General features: G+C 37.7%; 1 protein-coding gene across 2 annotated transcripts in view; it reads right to left on the bottom strand.

Moving 5' to 3' along the window:
* Nucleotides 1-23,402, bottom strand: part of LOC126203809 (anoctamin-5-like) — a 288,957-nt gene that overhangs the window by 75,884 nt on the left and 189,671 nt on the right. For both annotated transcript variants that reach the window (XM_049938177.1, XM_049938176.1), the window contains exon 12: nt 17,001-17,170. In XM_049938177.1, the coding sequence (XP_049794134.1) occupies nt 17,001-17,170 (170 nt within the window). The remainder of the gene's footprint in view (nt 1-17,000; nt 17,171-23,402) is intronic.

Here is a 23,402-nt window from a genome sequence, read left to right as displayed (position 1 = left end):
TCTTATCAATTTTACATGATTAATTGATTTTTAAGTTGTATTCTCCAAATAAGTTTTGTCATGCTTTATAGAAACAAAATCACATAAATGCTTCACCAATTGGTGGAAAACTACAGAATATTCTTCATGAAAGTTAATGTGATGGTTCTTCCATTTTGTTTCCAAAGTACTTTTTTTTTCAGTTCCTCTTATTTATGATTTATATCTCATATCATTAATACACTTTAATGTCACATATTCTGATCAATAAAATTTGGAAAACTTACATGGAAACTCTCTTATGCAAGTACTGACTGTTGTTCTTTCTACAGTAATCTTAGAGGAGATAGCAGATGTGAAATAGTCTTTAAAGTTTACAAAAGGAAGCCTAAATTGCATAGAATGAAGACTGGTTCATTATGTACAAAGCATTAATGGGATCAAGTGACAAATTTCTCTTCACATTTTCATACTGATTTATTTATTTGTTGGTATCATTCAGTAATTCCTTTTTCATAATTTTACTTGTTTACTTTGCTCAAATTCATTGTAAGTCATATCCCACATTGCACTATTTAATTTCCCTTTCTTCAGTCCTTGTCTTTCTATCATTTCGCATGGGCTTTATGTCATATATTCTGTTTTATTCCTGAAGCTTACTTTTCACTAACACTTAAAGATGTGAACTGACATTAAAATTTTCAATCAGAAATTGTTATCCCTGCAATAGATCCACTGTTTACTTACAGTTTTAAAAAAATACATTTTTTTCCAATTTTCTGCAAACATAGTTTTCCTTCTAACATGTAATAAATAATTCCTACAGTCCTCTGCCACCATGGCTTCAGAAGGATAAAATTATTGAAGTCTCATGTATTCATAACATATCTACTTTTCTACAATGTATTTTGTAAAATATTTACCTCACTTGGCAGGTTTATGGAGCAGTGTCTTCAAAACTGTTCACTTTGGTGCCAAATAGTTGTGGCAGAGATATTTAAGTAATCATCTATGTGGGTGGACTTCCTCTATACACAGTATTCATATGTAGTATTTCAGTGAACCAAAATATTGAGGAAGACTATCCTCGTATGCTGAAGCCTGATATTTAACACTTTCCAGTAACAGAGCTATATGACAAATGTACGATAGTTACAAGAAAGCTATTTTTTTCAGTTACATGCTTAATCTCATTTTCATCTATGGCTGTGCACTTGATAGTTATGCAAATATACAGATGGATGATACTGAACAACAGACGTGTTGTTGTCATGTTGGCACTGTCAAGGCTCATTTTCCATTGCTGGAGGTCTGTTTTAGAAAACTAGTTTTGTTTCAGTTAGTGATTATAAAGTACACCATCGTATACAAAGAAGACAATGCAGTGACTAACAAAGCAAAATAAATTTGCTTCTTCTTGTTTCCTGTTTCCTCCAGTAAACACCTATACCACAGACATTATGCAAACAGATCAAATATATGAATGAGTGCATAGCAATTAAATGCACTGCATTCTACCTTTGAATGAATTTAACAGTTTACTGAATGAGAGTATAGTAACAGTTTAATCCAACCTTGGTAAAGGACAGTATTTATACTACCAGAACAGGAACCATGAATCTGAATCTAAACTGACAAGTCATGTACACCAGTTTTTTGTTTTTGTTCAATAACTTGAACTAGTACTCTGAAGTACATGAAAACTGCAAATGAAGCTTTAACAGTATGATAAATGACTATGAAGCATGAGAAATTAAACCAATAGTACAGTACAAATGCCAATGGAAGATACTGCATGTACTTTGTTGAGTGGGTTATATCTTTGTTCTGTACTCTTCTGTGTAGAAACTCAATATTAACCATAGAAATGTAACACTTCCAAATGTTGAAAATGCTTTTAAAGTCCTATACAAAAACCAGACATTCTTGTTGAACAGTCTCTAAACTTTGATACAATTGATTTTCAGCAGTAAACATCATTTCATCCTTATGAATCCCAAATATGTGAAAAGGAGTGAAATGCAGATCTGTCACCATTAGCAGTAGATAAATATTGTCACTTGCAGGCAGGTGTAAATATAATTGCAGGTAATTTTCCATGTTCCTAATGACTTTCATCACTAATTGAGGGTGACTATTTGACAATACCAGTCAATTCTGCTGGCAAAACATCTGAAACATCATTAAACAAATGTCGGTCAAACATCCCAAGATAAAAGCCACCAGCCAATATGTAAACAGTTATTATATATGAAAGGTGCCTTATTTACAATAAATATTGTTTGTAACACCACTTCTATAAATTTCTTTGCTTCATTCATTCATTCATCCTTTATCCCATAGATCTTACACTGAAGGTGACTTTTCAGGAAAATGGAACTATTTAAGTGATGTAGCTGTCAAAAACAGAATTGCAATTAACAATATAATGAAAAGGATAGATTGCTACTCACCATAAAGATGACATCTTGAGTTGCAGAGGCACAACAAAAAGACTGCCATACATTTCACTTTTGGCCAAAGCCTTCTTCAGAAAAGGAAACACACACATACATTCATTCACACAAGCAAGCACACCTCACCCACATATGACCGCCATCTCCGACACCTGGGATTGGAGATGGCAGTCATGTGTGCATGAGGTGTACCTGCCTGTGTGAATGAATATGTGTGTGTTTACATTTCTCAAGAAGGCTTTAGCTGAATGGTAAATGCGTAACAGTCTTTTCGTTCAGTCTGTCTGTAGCTCAATGTGTCATCTTTATGGTGAGTAGCAATCTACCCTTTATCTTATATTGTTGGTACTCCAAGCTGGAGTTTCTATTGTTAGAATTGTAATTAACTATAATTGAACTCCTGAAAGCTAGTGATGTTCATTCATGATAAGATTAAAATAGTGAAATTATCAGCAAAGCTGTTTTTTCAAGAGCTGCTGTTTATCTCTCATTGCTAGGCTAATGTCTACATCACCACACTGGATTTTCTATGGAACAATGGGTATCCACAGTAAAACCCTGTTTTTACATTCCTGCATTTTACGTTTTCTCACTTTTTATGTTCCTTTGTGTCAGTCCCAAAAGAAGTCTAGTTCTCTCAATACAATGATTCCCCATCATTATCAATTCTGGGTTACAACATTTTAAATTTTCTTAGATGTTTTCACAACCTTTAACATTGATTTTCATACAGATTTCTGCAAGAGGTACATTGTATTCTTGCTCAAAGTCAGCCTTGAAACAAAACATAAAACACAGACTATATGCGAAGTTACTGATCATGTAATGTAGCATTAATGGGGTAAGCAAGATTTTCATTGACAGCTTATTGTGTCACAGCTGCCTGTATTATAGGTTCCCAGTGTTTGGAAAGTATGCTGAGGCAGTACCTTAATGACAACCACGATATGATGACAGTGACTAGTAGCAACATTCTTTCTACTCATTGTCTTGTGTTACAACAGCTTTAATTTAATTTCACATTGTTTGTACAAATAAACACCACCTTTGAAGATGGCTGTCTCTATAATGGGCTTTCATGAATCATTGTTACTTCCATGTGAAATACACGAATCTGTAGTAGGCGCACATCTTAGGTTGTTACCACCTGATGTCAGATATAAACATTCCTCCTCAAGATGCTCTGTGACACCACAACAATTTTTGTCCTATTTGTCACCCAGGGCATCCCTGAACTGAGTGACCTTCTCAGTAACAGGCCGTAGATTTTGTGCTTATTGTTCCCCGTTTATCTTTAACATTGTTCCCTTTTGACATTAATGTTTTAACCAAAATTTTGTTGCAAATATTCTGTACCATAATTTTATAATGGTTATCAATAGTCTTACATTAGAACACAAATATATTTTTAATGTGGTTTCATGAAAGACTTTTGCTCCCATGTTTTATTTACACCATTGGACATGATCGGAATGAAGAGGGAAACCTGTGTGTCAGCACTCAGCCACTGTCTTTGTGATTATCCTTAAGGCAGTGGCTGAGTGCTAACACACACAAACACACATCACTCAAGTCAGAGACATCCTTGATGAGAAGAGAGCAGAAACTGTCATCATGTTATGGAGCACCTCGAAGAGGAATGTTTACATCTGACATTAGGTCATACCAACCAAAGACTGCACACCTAGTATGGATTAATGTATTTCCTGCAGAAGTAACAATGATTTGTGAAAGCCCATCATAGAAACAGCCATCTTCAAAAGTTGTGTTTGTCTGTGTAAATGATTGCAAAATTAAATTAATTCTGTTGTAACACAACACAATGAGAAGAATGAAGGTTGCTGTTAGAGTTATTACTGTCAGTTGCCACAACTGAAAACAGAAGGCAGTCAACAGAAGATATTCTGAATCATGCCAACATGTCACCAAAAGAACTATGCAAGAAGTCTTCTTGTCACTCAAAAATAAAATGATTACTGCATATTTAATTAAGAATTCTGAAACTAAATGTGCACTCGGATTAAACTTCACTAACAGCAGTCAGCAAAACTTATATTCTTTGAATGCAACAAAGGAACTGCAATCTTGACAATAATCCCAAAAAAACAGTACCATACTGATAATAATAAGGAAACAAACACTAGTGTAAAAGTCATTTTCTGTAGTAACGTGAATCAGTGGCATTTGGCCATCAGCATGTGAGTGTTTGGATAAACTCATTTCAGAGTGGTTTGTTAGGATGAGAATATCGGGAATTCCACTTGTTTGCAACAGATTGAGGGAAAAGGCGCTTCAGTTTGCTATAAAAATGAGGATCACCAAATTCACAGCATCAAATGGTTGGATCAACTGATTTAAAACTCATCATAACAGTGTTTACAACCAACTGTGTGGTGAAAGCATAAGTCTTGACAGTGGAACTGTGAATCAATGGATAAATGGACTGCAAGATATTTTTAAAGATTATGATCCAAAAAATATTTTTAATGTTGATGAAACTGCTAATGTATTACCAAGTAAGACCTTATGTTTTAAAGGTGAGAAATGCCATGATGGGAAACTGAGCAAGCAGGATATAACCGTTTTACTTACAGCCAATGGTAATGGGTCAGAAAAATTACCTCCTTTGGTAATTGGCTAATTTAAAAAGTGAAGATACCTTAAAAATGTGAGAAGTCTACCCACTAATTTTGAATCCAACAGCAGTGGATGGATGACCAATTCCATCTCCTCATTCACCACGCATGCACTGGATGCTAAAATGTGGGTAAATAATAGGAAAATAATGCTGTTACTTGACCGATGACAGCACACCCTGATGATCTATAGTTGAGTTTAGTTAGTGTTCCTGTCTCTTAATTGTACAAGTCAGCTTTATCTGTTAGATCTGGGAATTATCCATTCATTCAAATTGAAATATATAAAACTGCTTGTCTAGAAGGCTGTATTTATGCACAATTATGGCATGGACACAAGATGTATGACCATATCACTTCCGGATGCTATGCATTATGTAGCCAAAGCATGGATGTGATTTCTTTAACTATTTATAACTGCTTCATGAAAGCAGGATTTAAGTTCACAGAAAATGCACAGAAACCACAAGAAGAAGATTTGTCTGAGTCTACCGATTTTTCTGTGATAGGCATATTGTTTATGTTTTAAGAGTATACTGGTGTTTATGCTTCAGTCATCACTCCAGAAGTGCCAACAGTAGATAGCATCAGTACCAAGTCTTCTGAAGAAGGGAAGAGAGAGTTAATTGTGGATAGGATGATGAAGGTGATGACCAAGAACCAGTAGTGCCAAGCACTAGAGAAGCTATGGAGGCTATTAACATTTTGAGGCAGGATATTGGTAGAGTGTCAGGTGATGATTAAGCATTTGATGCTTTGTATACTGTGGAGAGACTGGTAGAGCTCACTGCTCTTACACAGAGATAAAAACAGTTAACTATTTCAGATTTTTTTAAATAGCGAAATTTAAATTCTTTTAATTTCATATTTTGAGCAATATAAAGAGAATGACAGTAAGAGTAATTTACTCATTTTCGCTTGTTGCATTTCATTGTCATTTTTGCCTCATGACTGCAGAGCAAAAAAGATGAAGTGAAACCTGTAATGTCCTGCTTTGCTGCCTTGTACATAAATGCCACAATGGGCAATAAAGTATCCCAAACTTTCCGTTCAACATCAGCGTACATCAAAAGTGTATTTGCCAATGTCTTACTAAAGCACACTGTGGGGTCTTTCATCTGTGGGTGGTAGGCAGTTGTCATCATGTGGATGAAGTCACAAAAGAAATTACCTCTGATACAAATCTCAACTGGAAATCTTTTCCATGATCAGAGATCATCTCATGGGCTGCAGCATGCTTTCAAATGATGTCTTCTACAAGAAACTTACAATTTTCTGGGCTTTGGCAGCCAGTGTAGCTTGGGTAACAATATAGTGGGTGACAGTCAGTGAAGACTACTACCCATCAATCTCCATCTGTTGAATTTGTGAACCTCCCAAAGAGGTCAATTCCAATTTGGTGGACTTACTGCAGGCAGGCATGGTATGAAATACCCTGGGTGTAATTGCCTTGCGTTTCCATCATTGGCATCCCTTAAAGTGGCTAACACAGTATGTAATGGACTGGTCAGTGATGCCTGCATATGATTCTGTCTAGAGTCTTCATGAATTCCTGGTGTCCAGATGTTGGAGCATTGTGGGGAAACTTCAGGATAGTTGGGATGCTGAGCAACCCTTTCTGCCCCCTAAGATTATAGTTCATCTCATATGATCTTTCCTCCATTCAGTAGAAATATAATTTAATGCTGTGATGCTGAGATTTCATCCATGTTGCTGTGTTACACCAAAAGATTCCTTGAAATGCTTTTGACATCTTTGCATTTAAGTCCACTTTTGTATTCCACTATGACATTGTATTCCTGACGCCTCAGTGCCCATCTCACCAGTTCACCCCACTGAGCCTTCAGGTTAATAAGACAGCATAGAGAATCAAGGTCCATGACAGTGGTGAATGATTTGCGAAATAAATATGGCCAAAACTTGTTGATGGCTCAAGACACACTTTCTCAGTTGCAGAGTAGTTCATCTTGGACTTGAAGAGTTCTCTGGAGGCACCTTCCTGAATTGCACTCAGACTTTAATTATCCCACGATGGCTATGTCCTGTCCCAGCATACCCATCACAGAACACTAACAACAGAGATGACATCAGCACCTCCTTAAAGACAATAAAAAATCTTTTTTGCACCAAGTTCCAGGAAAATTTGGTACCTCTACATCTACAACTACATCCATACTCCGCAAGCCACCTGACGGTGTGTGGCGGAGGGTACCTTGAGTACCTCTATCAGTTCTCCCTTCTATTACAGTCTCGTATTGTTTGTGGAAAGAAGGATTGTCGGTATGCTTCTGTGTGGGCTCTAATCTCTCTGATTTTAACCTCATGGTCTCTTTGCGAGATATATGTAGGAGAGAGCAATATACTGCTTGACTCCTCGGTGAAGGTATGTTCTCGAAACTTCAACAGAAGCCCGTACCGAGCTACTGAGCGTCTCTCCTGCAGAGTCTTCCACTGGAGTTTATCTATCATATCCATAACGCTTTCGCGATTACTAAATGATCCTGTAATGAAGTGCGCTGCTCTCCGTTGGATCTTCTCTATCTCTTCTATCAACCCTATCTGGTACGAATCCCACACTGCTGATCAGTATTCAAGCAGTGGGCGAACAAGCGTACTGTAACCTACTTCTTTTGTTTTCAAATTGCATTTCCTTAGGATTCTTCCAATGAATCTCAGTCTGGCATCTGCTTTACTGATGATCAACTTTATATGATCATTCCATTTTAAATCACTCCTAATGCGTACTCCCAGATAATTCATGGAATTAACTGCTTCCAGTTGCTGACCTGCTATTTTGTAGCTAAATGATAAGGGATCTATCTTTCTATGTATTCGCAGCACATTACACTTGTCTACATTGAGATTCAATTGCCATTCCCTGTACCATGCGTCAATTCGCTGCAGATCCTACTGCATTTCTCGTTGCAGTAATTCTCGCAAGGGACAAGCCTTAGAACATAAGTCCTTTATAAATCACCAGTAGTGTGAACATATTCCAAGAAAATATCTTACCTTGTGTATTTCCTGAGGAGTTTGTAACTACTCTAATTTTTATGAATCAGGAGAGACTCCACTGGCATTCATTAAATAATGCCACTGAATGATATTTCTTGGATGGGGAAGAGGAACTTTTATTAAATTTTGGACTCAGGAGGATGCCTGAAGTCTGAACACATTTCAACAAAGTTGTAGTTCAGCATAGATGATCACACACACACACACACACACACACACACACACACACACACACACACACACAAAACTTCAATGTCACAGAGACATGTTATCTATTTAAGATGCCCAACAGGTTGTCCACCATACAGTGTCGGGAGTTATGAAGCTAGTCATTTCCCACTCAGTCTTGTCAACCTTGATTTGCTAGCAGCCTCTCTTCATGTCCATAGCTGAGAAATACTTTCTCTCTTTCAAGCAATCGAAGGTGGCCTCAATGCATGGCAATGGATAGACATTTTTCTTCAGGATTTTGTTCACTCATCGATACTTGATGTAGTAATGTCTTGTGCCTACTGTTTTTTCACAAGGACTGCTGGAGAAAGAACTTTCAGAAGATTCAATAATGTCATCCTACAGTATCTTCTCCAGTGCCTCATGTACTATGTGTTATTCACCTTGGTGGATGATGTGTGTTTTACAATTGGCTCCTTGGTCTATCTTTTCTCCACCTCAGTGTGAAAGCATATGAAAACTGTTGCAAAATGGCTATCTCTTGCCAGCATTATTTCTCGATCAGATCAGATCCCGCTGGTAGCTCAATAGTAGCTTCCTCCATTGCATTGTCCACAGGGATAGAGAAGCACGATTCTTCATTGTTGGTACTAATCTCCGCTTTTTGGACTGGTTCAGCTGTTCCTATGAACATACCTTTAGAGGTGAGTTGCAGCTACTTGTGACAATTAGTGACACAAAGTTCTCCTTGACCACCTACAGTGCTCATGATTGTCATGGGGATTTAGATTTCTTTTGTGATCCTTAACAGATTATTGCAACTAACTAAAGCTTCACAGTTTAAGTGAGCATCTCAACTGATGACTGGAGCTCATAACACTGATGATGGTGGAAAAACAACAACTTCAATAACACAAACTGTCCAGAGCAATCTTTGTTAAGTGTACTCATTGTAATAGTTCCATTAGTCTGTAGCTCTGATCTTCCACAGTCTATGACTGCATGAGAAGCTTGTAAGAAGTCCCATCCAAGAAAACAAAATTATTACATTTTGCTCAAATGACAAATTTGAAGGGATGTGCTCTGGTATTGGTAGTTATTCATATTTCTTTTATCTGAATGTATTTTCCATGTGTGGCTTTCAGCGCAATCACTTTCATATTATAAATATACCCTTCTTCAGCAGATGACAATAAGCATCTGACATTACACAGAAGGAAGCCACAGAGTCAACAAGCACCCAGACAGGTTGGCTGTTGATGATTGGTTGGTTGGTTTGGGGGATTAAAGGGACCAGACTGCGACGGTCATCGGTCCCTGGCTGTTGATGATATCAATGAGATTTTCTGACATCTTGGTGACTGTTGCCCATGGAGGATTTGCATGTTTGTCAGTCACACCTCCACAGAGGGTCACTTTGCTTAGTTCTCCTGAATTTGGCAGCTAGGAGAACAGCTGGCACCTCTGTATAGGACAAGGAAAGACTTTGACAGATTCTGGAAGCAGCCCCATCCAATGTACAGCAATGGGCTTAGTCCCACAGATCAACTATAATCATCTGCAGTTGACTGGCATTAATTGAATGTCTGACAGTGTGGCGGTTGTCAAAAATTGCCTTCTTCCTCTGCAATAGCATATAATGTGTCCAGGACACCCACAGTGGAAACACAATGATACGTTGTTCTCTGTCCTCTATATGCTTGTTTTTCTACAGTGTGTTAAACTTTCCAAAGGAATTAGTTGTACCTGTGTTGGTTGGTTGCTGGGTTTCACTGTTCTACAAAGGAAAATTTTCAAATTGGAAATAAGTGTTCGTAAAGCAATTTTGCATGAAGAATTTAAAACTGAAATCAGGACTTCCTTGTCAAGACACAGTTTTTTAGTTATATGAAAATATATATAATTTAACTTCCAGAAATAATATTGTTTCCAAACAAGGGTAGTTGGCAACATCAACTTCTACTCACTTCAATATCCAAACATTGGTATCTATCTCTGCACGGTATTGTCTTGTTAGGCTAATTTTAGCCTTTTTCAGTGTTAGCGTCACCACAAGAAATTATACATTTAACATTGCTGACATAGTGATTTAGCAATTGTAATTTAATTGCAAAAGTATGAGTTGGCTGCTTTTAGGTTATGTCTTTGCCGTTATCATGAACCTGCAGTTGGCATCACTGATCTGGATCTCCGCCACATTTTGTAATGCACAAATCATTGTTAGGGGTTGAGAATTGAGTTTGTGATAGATCAATTAAAATGTTTTCTCTCTCATGTGAATATGTATTTCTCTATCCACAGAAATGCATCTATTAATCTGGTTGGCATTGACAAAACTTGCTGAAAGGAATCTTTCCCTTTTTCTACAAAAAAAATCATTGACATACTAAAGCAGAACCAGACAGCTTCCAGTTTTGGAGAAGCAATTATTACTTTACAGAGTCCTCTGTCATATCAAGTATGTTTTTTTTCCTTCTTGGCACAAATGAAAAGTCCCATCATCTTTTGTACTTAAAAATAACTTAGTGTTTATTTTTACCATATCACATTCATACAATTTTTTTCTATCTAGGAAGAAATGTGCCAGGATAATCCAGACTCTTTCTGTTATGTCTGCAGGGGGTACACATTTGAAATGCATAGGAAAAAATTTTGCCCAACATGTATTACTTCAGAATGGAACTTGGACACCAGGACAAAGATGGGCACCACATATGTTTTGTGCTAGTTGTTCTGTATAACTAACAAGTTGTTGGAAGGGTAAAAATTCCATGTTGTTTGCAGCACCCATGTCTTGGAGACAGCAACAAGATCATGTAACAGACTCTTTCTTTGGTCTCACAAATGTTTTAGGCTTTACAAGAAGGAAGTCAGACACATAGTTTACCCAAATTTGCTTTCTGCAATCAGATTAGTGCCACCCTCTGACAGCGATCCAGTGCCTTCAAGACCACCTAATGTTTTGAACACAGATAGCGAAGAAGAAAATGTTGGTCAGGATTTGACATCTTCTCCTGAAAGAAGTGATGCAATATAAGTGATCAAGACCCATGTTTCTTAACTCAGGCATACCTAAATGATCTAGTCCATGATTTGGGAGAAAAAAAGAAAGAAAAAAAAGGCTGAAAAGGCTGAACTGCTAGTATCTAGGTTAAAAGAGCGTCATATTCTAAAGTGATATACAAATGTAACTTTTTACAGGAATAAAGAAAGAACTTTCCTTCCAGTGCACAGGAATGGAAACTCTTTACAGATGCCTCCAAAACTAGTATAAAAGCAATTCTACTCTGCAATGGGAATGTGATTCCTTCTGTCCCAGTTGCCTATGCCAAATAGGGCTAAAGAGCCAGATAAAATTTTGGAGTACACGCTCGCATGTCTGAAATATAATGAATATGAATGGAAAACATGTGGTGACGTCAAAATTGTAGTCATAATATTAGACAAGCAGCAAGGCTACACCATATATGGATGTTTCATATGCGAGTGGGTAGTTTTTTCAACTTTCTATTGTCTATCTGGGGTTCAAGGTCTTGCGGGATGGGGTTTGCCATCTGCCAGACCACACCTCCCCTGTTACATCTATGCCTCACCCCTCGAAGGAGCTTCAGGACTTCTTAGGAAAGATAGCCTACTACCATAAATCCCTTCAGTGGTGGCTACATTGCCCCATCCATTGCATGCCTTGGTACACAAAAATGTACCTTTTTGCTGGAGTCCAGATTGCAAACATGCTTTTCCAATGTTGAATACAAACTACTCTCAGCCCCTTGTTTAGCTACATTCTCTCCAGACCAGAACCTAGTTTTGGTGACTGATGCCTCACAATATGGTCTTAGTGTGGTCCTAGCTGATGGCTCTGAACAACCTGTTGTTTTTGCCTCTAAATCTCTAATGCCAGCCCAGCCATTACTCTCAGGTGGAAAAAGAGGCTCTTGCCATAATCGATGCTCTCTAGATTTTTTTCCCTCCAAGTCTCACCTTTTCACTGACCATAAACCCATGGTTCACTTGTTTAACCCTTACACTTCCTAGCCTGACAAGGTAGCACAATGCCTATAATGCAAGGGTGCTGTTCTTGTCTTGTTGCAATTAAGAAATCCATTTTTAACCTATGTCTAAACATGCCAATGCAGGCACCTTGTCTGCCTTCCTGTGGGTCCTGATCTTGACTTTGATCATGAAAAATTACTTTGCTTCCATCTTGATTCCAAAATGCAGCCTGTAGTCGAGGGTTTTCCAATTAAAAGCTCGCACGTAGTAGCTTCTGTTGACTTCACACTGGTTCTCCACCTGGTGATTCGGTTTGTTTAATGTCTGGCCAAATAAATCACTGGGTCAGTTGGATCCCATGTGCAACTATTTTTTCTTACAGTGTCACCTCTGTTTTTTTACAGTGTCATCTCTGTTTTTGATGGTGTTTTGCTGTTGTCCCTGAAAGACCTCTCTCCCAAAATAATCATTCCTGCCGTGATATGGCATGATATTCTATGCCTTCTTTACCAGAGGCACTGGGGAGATACATGCAGTAAACTATTGGCTAAAAGACATGTTTTTCAGCCAGGTATTGATGGCAAAGTTGTCCATTTTGTTGCAGCTTTTGAGCAGTGTGCCCAACAATAAGCAGCTCCCAGGTGTCTCTGTCCCATGCCCCACTGCACGTCAGCCACGTGAATGCATTCCTGTAAAGTTTGTGGGTCTCTTATTAAATTCCTATTGACTCTTGGTTGTGGATGCATTTTCCCACTTTCCTTACATTCTTGGGTATGCGTCAATGGTGGTGAGATCACAATTCATATGCTTTTGAGGGTTTTTTTCTACTGAGTGGTTGCCGTGTACCTTAATTTCTTATAATGAGCCCCAGTACATTTCTCACACCTTTCAATTGTTTTGTTCCTGTCACAACATTCATCATGTTATGGCTCCACCATTCCACCCTCAATCAAATGGTGAGATGGAACAACTAGTGTGTATGTTCAAGTTCCAAATGAGGGAAGGTATGTTGTGGATAGTTCACCGGATGACACCCTTCTCCATTTCTTTAGCACCATCAGTTCATGCCTATGGGGAGTGGGGACCCCAGCTGAGTTGCTGCACAGCCAAGAGCCGTGCATGCTCCTCCACCTTCTGTGGCCTGTGCCACACCTGCCACGGTCAGATTCATACACCACTTCATGCCTGGATTGCCAGTTGGGTACAAGGGTTTGGTCACCAGCCCAAACGAATATCACACACTGTTATCCATCACTGGTGATGCCATCTTTATGATGTCAATACTGCCGATGGCCTGGTGGCATGCCACTTCGATCAGCTGCACCCTCACTATCCACTGAAAGCTACCAGTTTGTGAATGTGGCCCTTGTCACCATAGCCCATCCTGCCGCCCTCTGCCTAAAGTCTGTCTTCGCATGCTTTGCAGGTGCCCACATCCATTGGCTGCCTCCTCCAGGTGCAGCACCCTGGGGTTCCAGCTTCCCCGAACTGGGTACAAGTCCATCTCTGGTCTTGGATCCATTGCTGCTGCCAGCTGTTCAAGTAGGGCCACCTCCAGTGGGTCCCTCACCATCACCTCAGCCATCTTTACCAACGTGTCCAGCCCCGTCTCCTCTGCACTGGGACTTGCCTGCTGATGATGATGCAGATATGGCAATGGCACCCTCCTTACCATGTTGTCATCAGGCACCGTGTTGGCCCACTGCCCTCATGCTTGCCTATGTCTCCACGCATTTCATCTTTATGCTTCAGTGTCCTCTTGGCATATCGTCTGCACTGCTTTTGGCACTGGCTGCCACCACTCTGGATCCAATGGATGTGTCTCTCGTTGCCTGGACATCCTCTTTGTGTGAGGGAGAGGTATCTTGTTACTAGTGCATGTGAGTGTGAGTGCACCAAGTGTAGTATCACCATGCATGTGTACTTAAATCAATTGCCCACTGTATCAGTAAGGGCCAGCCAATGGAGGCTGCCTGTAAGAAGCGTGCACATGGCATGGTCTCTGTCATGCTGTCTACTGGCCATACATGCCTACATACAAGCAGAGCAGTGCTCACTCACACTCACTATGTTCTTTTAGTTTACAATGCTCACATTAGTTGTTCTGTGTATTGCTTATGTTGCATCTTCTGTATGTTCCTGATGTCGTATTAGATGTAGGGTCACAAGAGGCTTATTTCCATTATTGTTCAGAAGTTTATCAATCAAACCATATTTGTGTTACTTGGATCAGTTTCGTGTATTACTTGGTTACTACATATGCCATTCAAAGGGTTAACAGAACTAAGGGGAGTCTGTCCACTTTCCTTTGTGACATGTTAGCATCTTTAAGATCCTGTGTGAATTTTCTATCATACCATTACCAGCCGGGTGATAGCTGGATGTGTGGTGCTGTTGAAAATTGCACAGTTTGGCTAGTTCCTGGAACAAATTGGACTCAAACTGTTGGCTTTGATTGGTTGTAATGGGGAGAGGGCACCCAAAATTTGCAATGGATTACACATAATAGTTTTCACATTAGTTTCACATGATACATCAGTAATCAAGATTGCTTGCACTCATTGTGTACATCTACCTGCTGCTGTGAGTAAGTACATATCTCCTCTGATGGTGGAACAGGACCGGTCGAGTCAATGTGAATGTGTGTGAATCTAGCTGGTGCCCCTTGAAAGCTGCCCATATTGGTGTGTACATGATGGCCCAGTTTACTTTGTTGACATGGAATGCATGAACATGCCCACACATGTGTTTCTTGCCTCGTACAAGATCTCACAAAGTAGTATGTAAGTAATCTGATTGTAATTTTGTCCCCCATGTGAGGTAAGTTATGGACACTGTCGAAGGCTGTCTTTCTGAACTTCTTCAAAACATATGATCGGGCCTTGCCCGGGAAACTTCACACATCAATTTCAGCTTAGAGTTGGGCACAGAAATTTGTTCAAGATTTAATCCTGTAGGCAATTATTTTAAGAGCTGTCATAACTCCAGGTCCATGCCTTGCTCTGCAGTGAGTTCTTTGTAGTTTATAAACTCTGCTAACCCGAGAATACAAGAAATGTAGTTGGATGACATGTAGTTAGCCACTAAATTTTTGGCACCTTTTACACAGTGAATGATTGTCATGAACTGGATTATGAATTCTACGTATTGAGACTGTCTAGGTGAATACTTGTCACAAACATTTACTCTCGCCTCTGCCTCTTTTCTGGCATACACTTTCACACCTATCACTTTTTGCTACTAACTTTGATACACACTCTATACAAATCTCAGCTTGGGATTCCATGCAGCCACTACTAGCTGTCATCCAACTATGTAGAAATTTAAGTGTGGTTTATCTGGTGCCCCTCTCAGCTTCGCACCACAAGTGGTGACTTGTATTGCTTGGGCCTTAAACCAGCCCGGTATGTAAGGGGCCAATGCTGTAGAGTATGCTCTGTAAAGCTGAATGGGGATTCCATCCAGAGCGGTGACTTACTGTTTTTCAACACTTTCAGTTGCTTCTCCATGGTAGGGATGCCTATTTCTATGTTCTCCATACAGCAGTCCGTGTGATTTTGAAACAATGGTATGTCTGTATGTTGCTCCAGCACGAATGACTTTTTAAATGCAGAAAAAAAAGCAGCTTCTCTTTCGCTACTTTATATTTCCGCACCAGACTAGTTGACAAGTGATTGTATAGAGACCTTCAGCCCACTTGGTGATTTTACATAGGACCAAAATTTTCTGAGGTTCTCAGAAAGATATTTTGCTAACATATGATGGTGGAAATTGTATGTTGTGTGTGTAGATTTTTAATTTTTTTTAATGGATGAATTTGTACTAACTTTTCCCTGTGGGTACTTTTATACCCTTTTCTGTCTGAGGTTACAACAGTCCCTGCTTCCTCAGCTTTTCTCAAATTTTGCTATTAAACAACAGTGGGTCTTTTCCATTCATCCATTTACTCAGCATATACTTCTCCAGAGTGTGATTTACCTCCGCACATATCCATCTCAACCTCCTGTCCCTCAATGCTGTGTTCACACTCGATGCATAGTTCTTAAGCTATGTGGCTTTTATTTTTTACCACAAATTTAATCTTTTCACCAGTCACAGAACAAACTTTAACAGCTCAAGTTTTTATCACTAATTTTATTCTATACTACTATTATTTTATATTTTTTTATTTTTAAAAATAAGACAAAATTGCTAGTCAGAACTTAATTTTGGGAAGTCAAATATTTAATACTGGTGATAGGCACATAAACAATACAGCTCCCAGCATTTCCCTCTCCTTTCCTCTTCCAATTTCATCACTCCCAAATGTCTTATTTAGAGATGCAACCTTAACTGCCATGAGGGCCTGCATCTGCTTGAATTCCATCAGTTCATAACCTTCACCAACCTAGTCTGCAATACCATATCACACAAACACACACATCCATGAATTGTCTTTGGTTCCTCCACAAATTACTACTATTCTGCAATCCCAGATTCACACATCCTGTCTGTCTCATCTATGTGCTTCATATCTCTTAGCTTCCCTCCCCTTTCAATCATGTTGAGTAGTCATATTGTATTTTCATCTTTTGCATTTCAATGATTCACACTACTGTTATAATTACCAACCAGAGATAGATTTCAGTTTACATTACATAATTTTCACCAATTTCATCTCTCTTGTGTCATTTTCTTCAATTTATCTTCATAACTTTCAGTTTTTACTTCACTTTTTAGACAGTATGAATTTTAAGCAGTAATTACTTACGGCGTTAGAACTTCTATGATGTTTCCGTACACTTGTTTGCCAACCATTATAATTGCTAGCTGGATAAGCAGATCTGACATGCAGCCTGCTGGTCCACAGACATCAGCACTCATACTTTTGATTGGTGACTCCCACATTTCCTCATCTCCTGGGTAAGTGTAAAATCGTCCCTGTAAGATTTACAAACATTCACTGTAATAAATAGTGTCTCAAATACTATTCATTCATCCAAGAAAAAAAAATTACAAATAAAATTAAGACAGGTTTGACAGAGAGAGTATATTTTAGACAAAGTGAAAATAAATGAATGCAGGTTTGTAGTTGTACACGGATCATGACATTACCAATGGAGACAACTTCCGTGAGAAAAGAGTGAATACAGAACAATGGTAAAGAAATGTATGCATTTTAAATGAAAATACAAAAATAATACCAAAATTGGTAGCCAAGAGACATGAAGCAAGAGATAAAATCAAATAAAAGTGAATGATGGGAAGCAATGGACACTGGAATCAAGAATTTACTTTGTTTAGAGGAATACTAGAAAGAACATAGATGACAGTTTGTGACGAAGCAAGCTGGGATATTTTGACTTCCCCTCTTGTTTTTTCATCTGTCTCCTTAAATTAATTTTCTTTATTTTAACCAATTACCATTAACATACGTGAGTATAATCTGCATTTTCAGAAAAAAGAGAGATTGGCCCTCAGTTTTAAAGAATATAACACCATATCTAATTTTGTGCTTAGTTTTATGTATTTAATTGATTTTCTAATTTATTTTGACTCTTCCTAGTTAGTATCTTTCATTATAGGGTGAAATCAGTAATTGTTTTGTAACTTAAATTCTATTGTTGGCATATAAACAAATATAAATTCTGTACTAATTATTATAATTTGGCCGAACAAATAATTGTATTCTTAAAGGATCCATTTGGCTCCATTCAAAAACATGTTAGCAAAGTCAGCCCTTAATTAATTACAAAGTACTTTTTGCATAATGATATTTGTTAATTTCATGATATAAACAAATAATTTGGCCTAAACATTGTAGTAGAAGAAACTGTTGAAAGGAACGAATTTTTCAATGTATTCAGTTAATTTAATGAGTTAAGTTTTAATTGTAATTTCTGTAAATTTAACTTCAAACAATGTGTAGTTTAAGTACTTATTATTGTGAGGATGTATAAGGACCCAATTTTTGGTCATGAGACAGTCAGTCCATGGCCGAGTTTCAGACGAGAAACCTGTGTTGGTTAGAACACCAACAATGCTTCTACTTAACTGTGAAATAAGTGTTACACAATTAGGCCATGTGTTAAAACAATGACAGTTCTGCTCCATATGTACCTTTCTATTCTTCAAGAACTGTGAACTTTGTGGTAAGGTTTTTATTGTTCGTAGATGTTCAATAGTAAACTATTGTACCAGTATATGGAGGTTTGCCTGAAAACTGTTAATGAGGCTTATCGTAAGTTAAAAATAGTGCACTGGCCATAATACTGCGTATTATTGGGGGTTGTAAACAGTGAAATTAAAGTACTGTGAAACACAACTGTGCAGCTGTTGGCTACATTATTTACAGTATTCAGTGTCGGAATTACAAACTTCATTTTTCAGCCAGTGTAGCAACGCAGTATGTTGACAAAAAGGACAATCAACGAAGATATAAAGACGGTAAAACATAACAAGTTATTTAGATGTTTTAAAAGTTTACACAAGTACATCTCTCTCAACTCATTGCAAGACCATCAATGCAACATAACAAAGAGTGAAATCAGCTATAGACAAATCAAATAAAATCTGAAAAATCTGAGACATGGTACGTGGTATGGAAGGCTGTTCACAAGTCAGAGATAAGTGAAGAAAGTAATGCGAGAAGACATAGATGAACAGAGATGAAGAAAAAACAAGAGAAAAGATAGGTAAAGGGAACAGTAGAGAGGAACACTAGGAGTGAACTTTTTTTAAAAAAAATCACAAATGTTTGTAAAACACAACATAAAGAAATGGGCAAATGAGTAAAGTGTAGAGTGGAAGAAAGTTATAGCTAGAATAATGGAAATCAGATGAAAGTTTAATAGAAGAATGAGAGGAATAGAGGTAAAATTAAAAGAAGCAAGTAAGATATAGACATCATGAGAGATTAGTGTAATCTGGTGTACAATGACATTGTGTCACAGTTGGCTTTCTCTGTGGTACAATGGGCCTGGTATATACATTACAGCAAGGGAGCTATTCACTAGTATTGCATAAGTGTTTGTCTAAAGTGTATGAACCGTGTTTCAGCGAAATGGGTCAGTGAGGTGTCATAGGTTCTCTCTGGGATAGTTAAAAGGCTGAGGGGAAAATTGCAGGTTCCTCTGAATACATAGAAATATTAATCACCATTCTCCATCTCATTTCAGAATCACAGTAATTGTGGAGGAACTGCCTGATACATTCCGGAAGAACACCACAGATTACACTATCCCAGTGGGCATGCCCACAGGTGGGCAGCTGGCTGCTCACAGACACAGCCAGGCAATGGTGTGCAAACCTCACATGTGGGGGCAGTCAGGAAAACTGCTGTAAGCAGACAGGGTGGACTAACAGGTCATGTGTGAATAGTCAACACGACACACAACAATATCAGGTAGTGAGGAGACCATGACCAAAGCAAATGCATTGTAACAGGATGTGTTTAACAGAAAAATTTAATCCAAGTGAAAATACTTATATTTTATTATGTTTGTGACACAAGACATTTCATTTTGATTACAAGAGACTAAAAATAAGGAGTGAGACACACCTTGCTGTCATAAGATGAGAATATTATTCAATGTTGGGTTGTGGAAATGGGACTTTTCAATGTTTTCTTCTACATTATAGAAAACGGTTCCTGACAACAATATGTTGAGCCAAAGTGGCTTGTAAGATAAATCTGAGAGTGTGAACTTAATAGCATCTGCTGTATAAGGGTTATGCTTATCAACAAGTTTATACAGCTAAAGCCACTGCCAATAATAATAACAACAGTAATAATAATAATAATAATAATAATTTTGCAACATGAAGTCACCCAAGCAATTAATTCTACTCACAATTGGAAAGCCCCTGGAAATGATAAAATAGCAAATTTCTGGTTAAAGAAGTTCACCTCAACACATTCACATCTAACTAAATTATTTAACAGTTACATTGCAGACCCATACACATTCCCTGATACACTTACACATGGAATAACTTATCTGAAACCTAAAGATCAAGCAGACACAGCGAACCCAGCTAAATATCGCCCCATAACATGCCTACCAACAATATACAAAATATTAACTTCAATCATTAAACAGAAATTAATGACACATACAACACAGAACAAAATTATAAATGAAGAACAAAAAGGCTGTTGCAAAGGAGCACGAGGATGTAAAGAGCAACTGATAATAGATGCAGAGGTGACATATCAAGCTAAAACTAAACAAAGGTCGCTACACTACGCATACATTGATTACCAAAAAGCTTTTGATAGTGTACCCCACTCATGGTTACTACAAATATTGGAAATATACAAAATAGATCCTAAATTGATACAGTTCCTAAACATAGTAATGAAAAATTGGAAAACCACACTTAATATCCAAATAAATTCAAATAATATCACATCACAGCCAATACAGATTAAGCGTGGAATATACCAAGGAGACTCATTAAGTCCTTTCTGGTTCTGCCTTGCTCTGAACCCACTATCCAACATGCTAAATAATACAAATTATGGATACAATATTACTGGAACATACCCACACAAAATCACACATTTGCTATACATGGATGATCTAAAACTACTGGCAGCAACCAATCAACAACTCAACCAATTACTAAAGATAACAGAAGTATTCAGCAATGACATAAGTATGGCTTTTGGAACAGACAAATGTAAGAAAAATAGCATAGTCAAGGGAAAACACACTAAACAAGAAGATTACATATTGGATAACCACAGCGACTGCATAGAAGCGATGGAAAAAACGGATGCCTATAAATATCTAGGATACAGACAAAAAATAGGAATAGATAATACAAATATTAAAGAAGAACTAAAAGAAAAATATAGACAAAGACTAACAAAAATACTGAAAACAGAATTGACAGCAAGAAACAAGACAAAAGCTATAAATACTTATGCCATACCAATATTGACCTACTCATTTGGAGTAGTGAAATGGAGTAACACAGACCTAGAAGCACTCAATACACTTACACGCTCACAATGCCACAAATATAGAATACATCACATACATTCAGCAACAGAAAGATTCACATTAAGCAGAAAGGAAGGAGGAAGGGGATTTATCGATATAAAAAACCTACATTATGGACAGGTAGACAATTTAAGAAAATTCTTTATAGAACGCGCAGAAACTAGCAAAATACACAAAGCAATCACTCATATAAATACATCGGCTACACCACTACAATTTCATAACCACCTCTACAACCCTTTAGACCACATAACATCAACAGATACGAAGAAAGTAAATTGGAAAAAGAAAACACTTCATGGCAAGCACCCGTATCATCTAACACAGCCACACATCGATCAAGACGCATCCAACACATGGCTGCGAAAAGGCAATATATACAGTGAGACAGAAGGATTCATGATTGCAATACAGGATCAAACAATAAACACCAGGTATTACAGCAAGCATATTATTAAAGATCCCAATACCACAACAGATAAATGCAGACTTTGTAAACAACAAATAGAAACAGTAGATCACATCACAAGCGGATGTACAATACTAGCAAATACAGAATACCCCAGAAGACATGACAATGTCGCAAAAATAATACATCAACAGCTTGCCTTACAACATAAACTTATAAAACAACAAGTTCCTACATACAAGTATGCACCACAAAATGTACTGGAGAATGATGAATACAAATTATACTGGAACAGAACCATTATAACAGATAAAACAACGCCACATAACAAACCTGACATCATACTCACCAATAAAAAGAAGAAATTAACACAACTAATCGACATATCCATACCCAATACAACAAATATACAAAAGAAAACAGGAGAAAAAATTGAAAAATACATCCAACTGGCTGAGGAAGTCAAAGACATGTGGCATCAGGATAAAGTTGACATCATACCAATTATAGTATCATCTACAGGAGTCATACCACACAATATCCACCAGTACATCAATGCAATACAGCTACATCCAAACACATATATACAACTACAGAAATCCGTAATTATTGATACATGTTCAATTACCCGAAAGTTCCTAAACGCAATATAACATATACCGTACAGTTAAAAGGAAGTCACGCTTGATCAAGGTCCGCGTCACTTTCATTTCGAACCAGACCTAAGGTCTGAGAAAGGAAAGAAATAATAATAATAAGAAGAAGAAGAAGAAGAAGAAGAAGAAGATGATGATGATGCATAACTTATCTGACAAAAGAAGTAATTGTTTTTGTGGAATTTTATTGTTTTGTACATAATTAAGTACAGTTTAGGATGAAATAATGTGTAAGTTTTTGCAACTCTCCATTTTGGATTTTTGTATAAGTGGGAGTTTTCATGCTTTCCCATTTTTTTGGACAAACATACAAGATCCCAACAGATATATTAGTTCACAAATTTACTTCTGGGCTGAAAATCAGATATTCTTACACTGCAGTGACATAACAACTTGGGCTAACTGTACACTTCCTTGTTAAATGTTCACTTGTAGTCATGCTTATTTGATTTTGTCATGCTCACAGACAAAGGATCTGTTCTTGGAGGCCCTAGTTCCTTCGCAGCTAACTTTTCCTGATAATTTACTTTTCTGTTCCCAGAAAGAGATTTTCACTCTGCAGTGGAGTGAGCGCTATTATAAACCTTCCTGGAAGATTACAGATGTGTGCTGGATCAGAACTCGAGCTCAGGACCTTTGTCTTTTGTGACCCATCCTCATAGCTTTACTTTCCTGTTAGCCTTTAAAATAGATTCAACATAGCCCATGTTTACATTGCACACGAAAGCCGATTCCTGCACGGTAAACAACCAACTCCAAACACAAATGTGGAAATGATTAAACTCAAGTAGTAATGACTACAGACATGGTCACTTGGCTAGAATACAAATGAGACACTCAGATCCATAAGGGCCTAAAGCACATCACCATCAATCCCACATTTAAGTGAAAATCAGAGAAACCAATGAAACAGCTTTTCATGAATTTTCATACATACAATGTTGGCCTACAGCACATATAAATCTGACTCACCATTAAGATCAACAGATTTCAGAAGTATGAATAAATGCTACAATCTCACAATCGATGGTGATGTGCTTTAGGCCCTTATGATTCATCAGCACAGATAAAACTCACAACTTAATATACTATATAAC

This window comes from Schistocerca nitens, chromosome 9 (genome assembly GCF_023898315.1).
Source record: "Schistocerca nitens isolate TAMUIC-IGC-003100 chromosome 9, iqSchNite1.1, whole genome shotgun sequence".
NCBI lineage: Eukaryota > Metazoa > Arthropoda > Insecta > Orthoptera > Acrididae > Schistocerca > Schistocerca nitens.
Note: the sequence above shows the minus strand (reverse complement) of the source record. Positions and strands in the feature narration are given on the sequence as shown.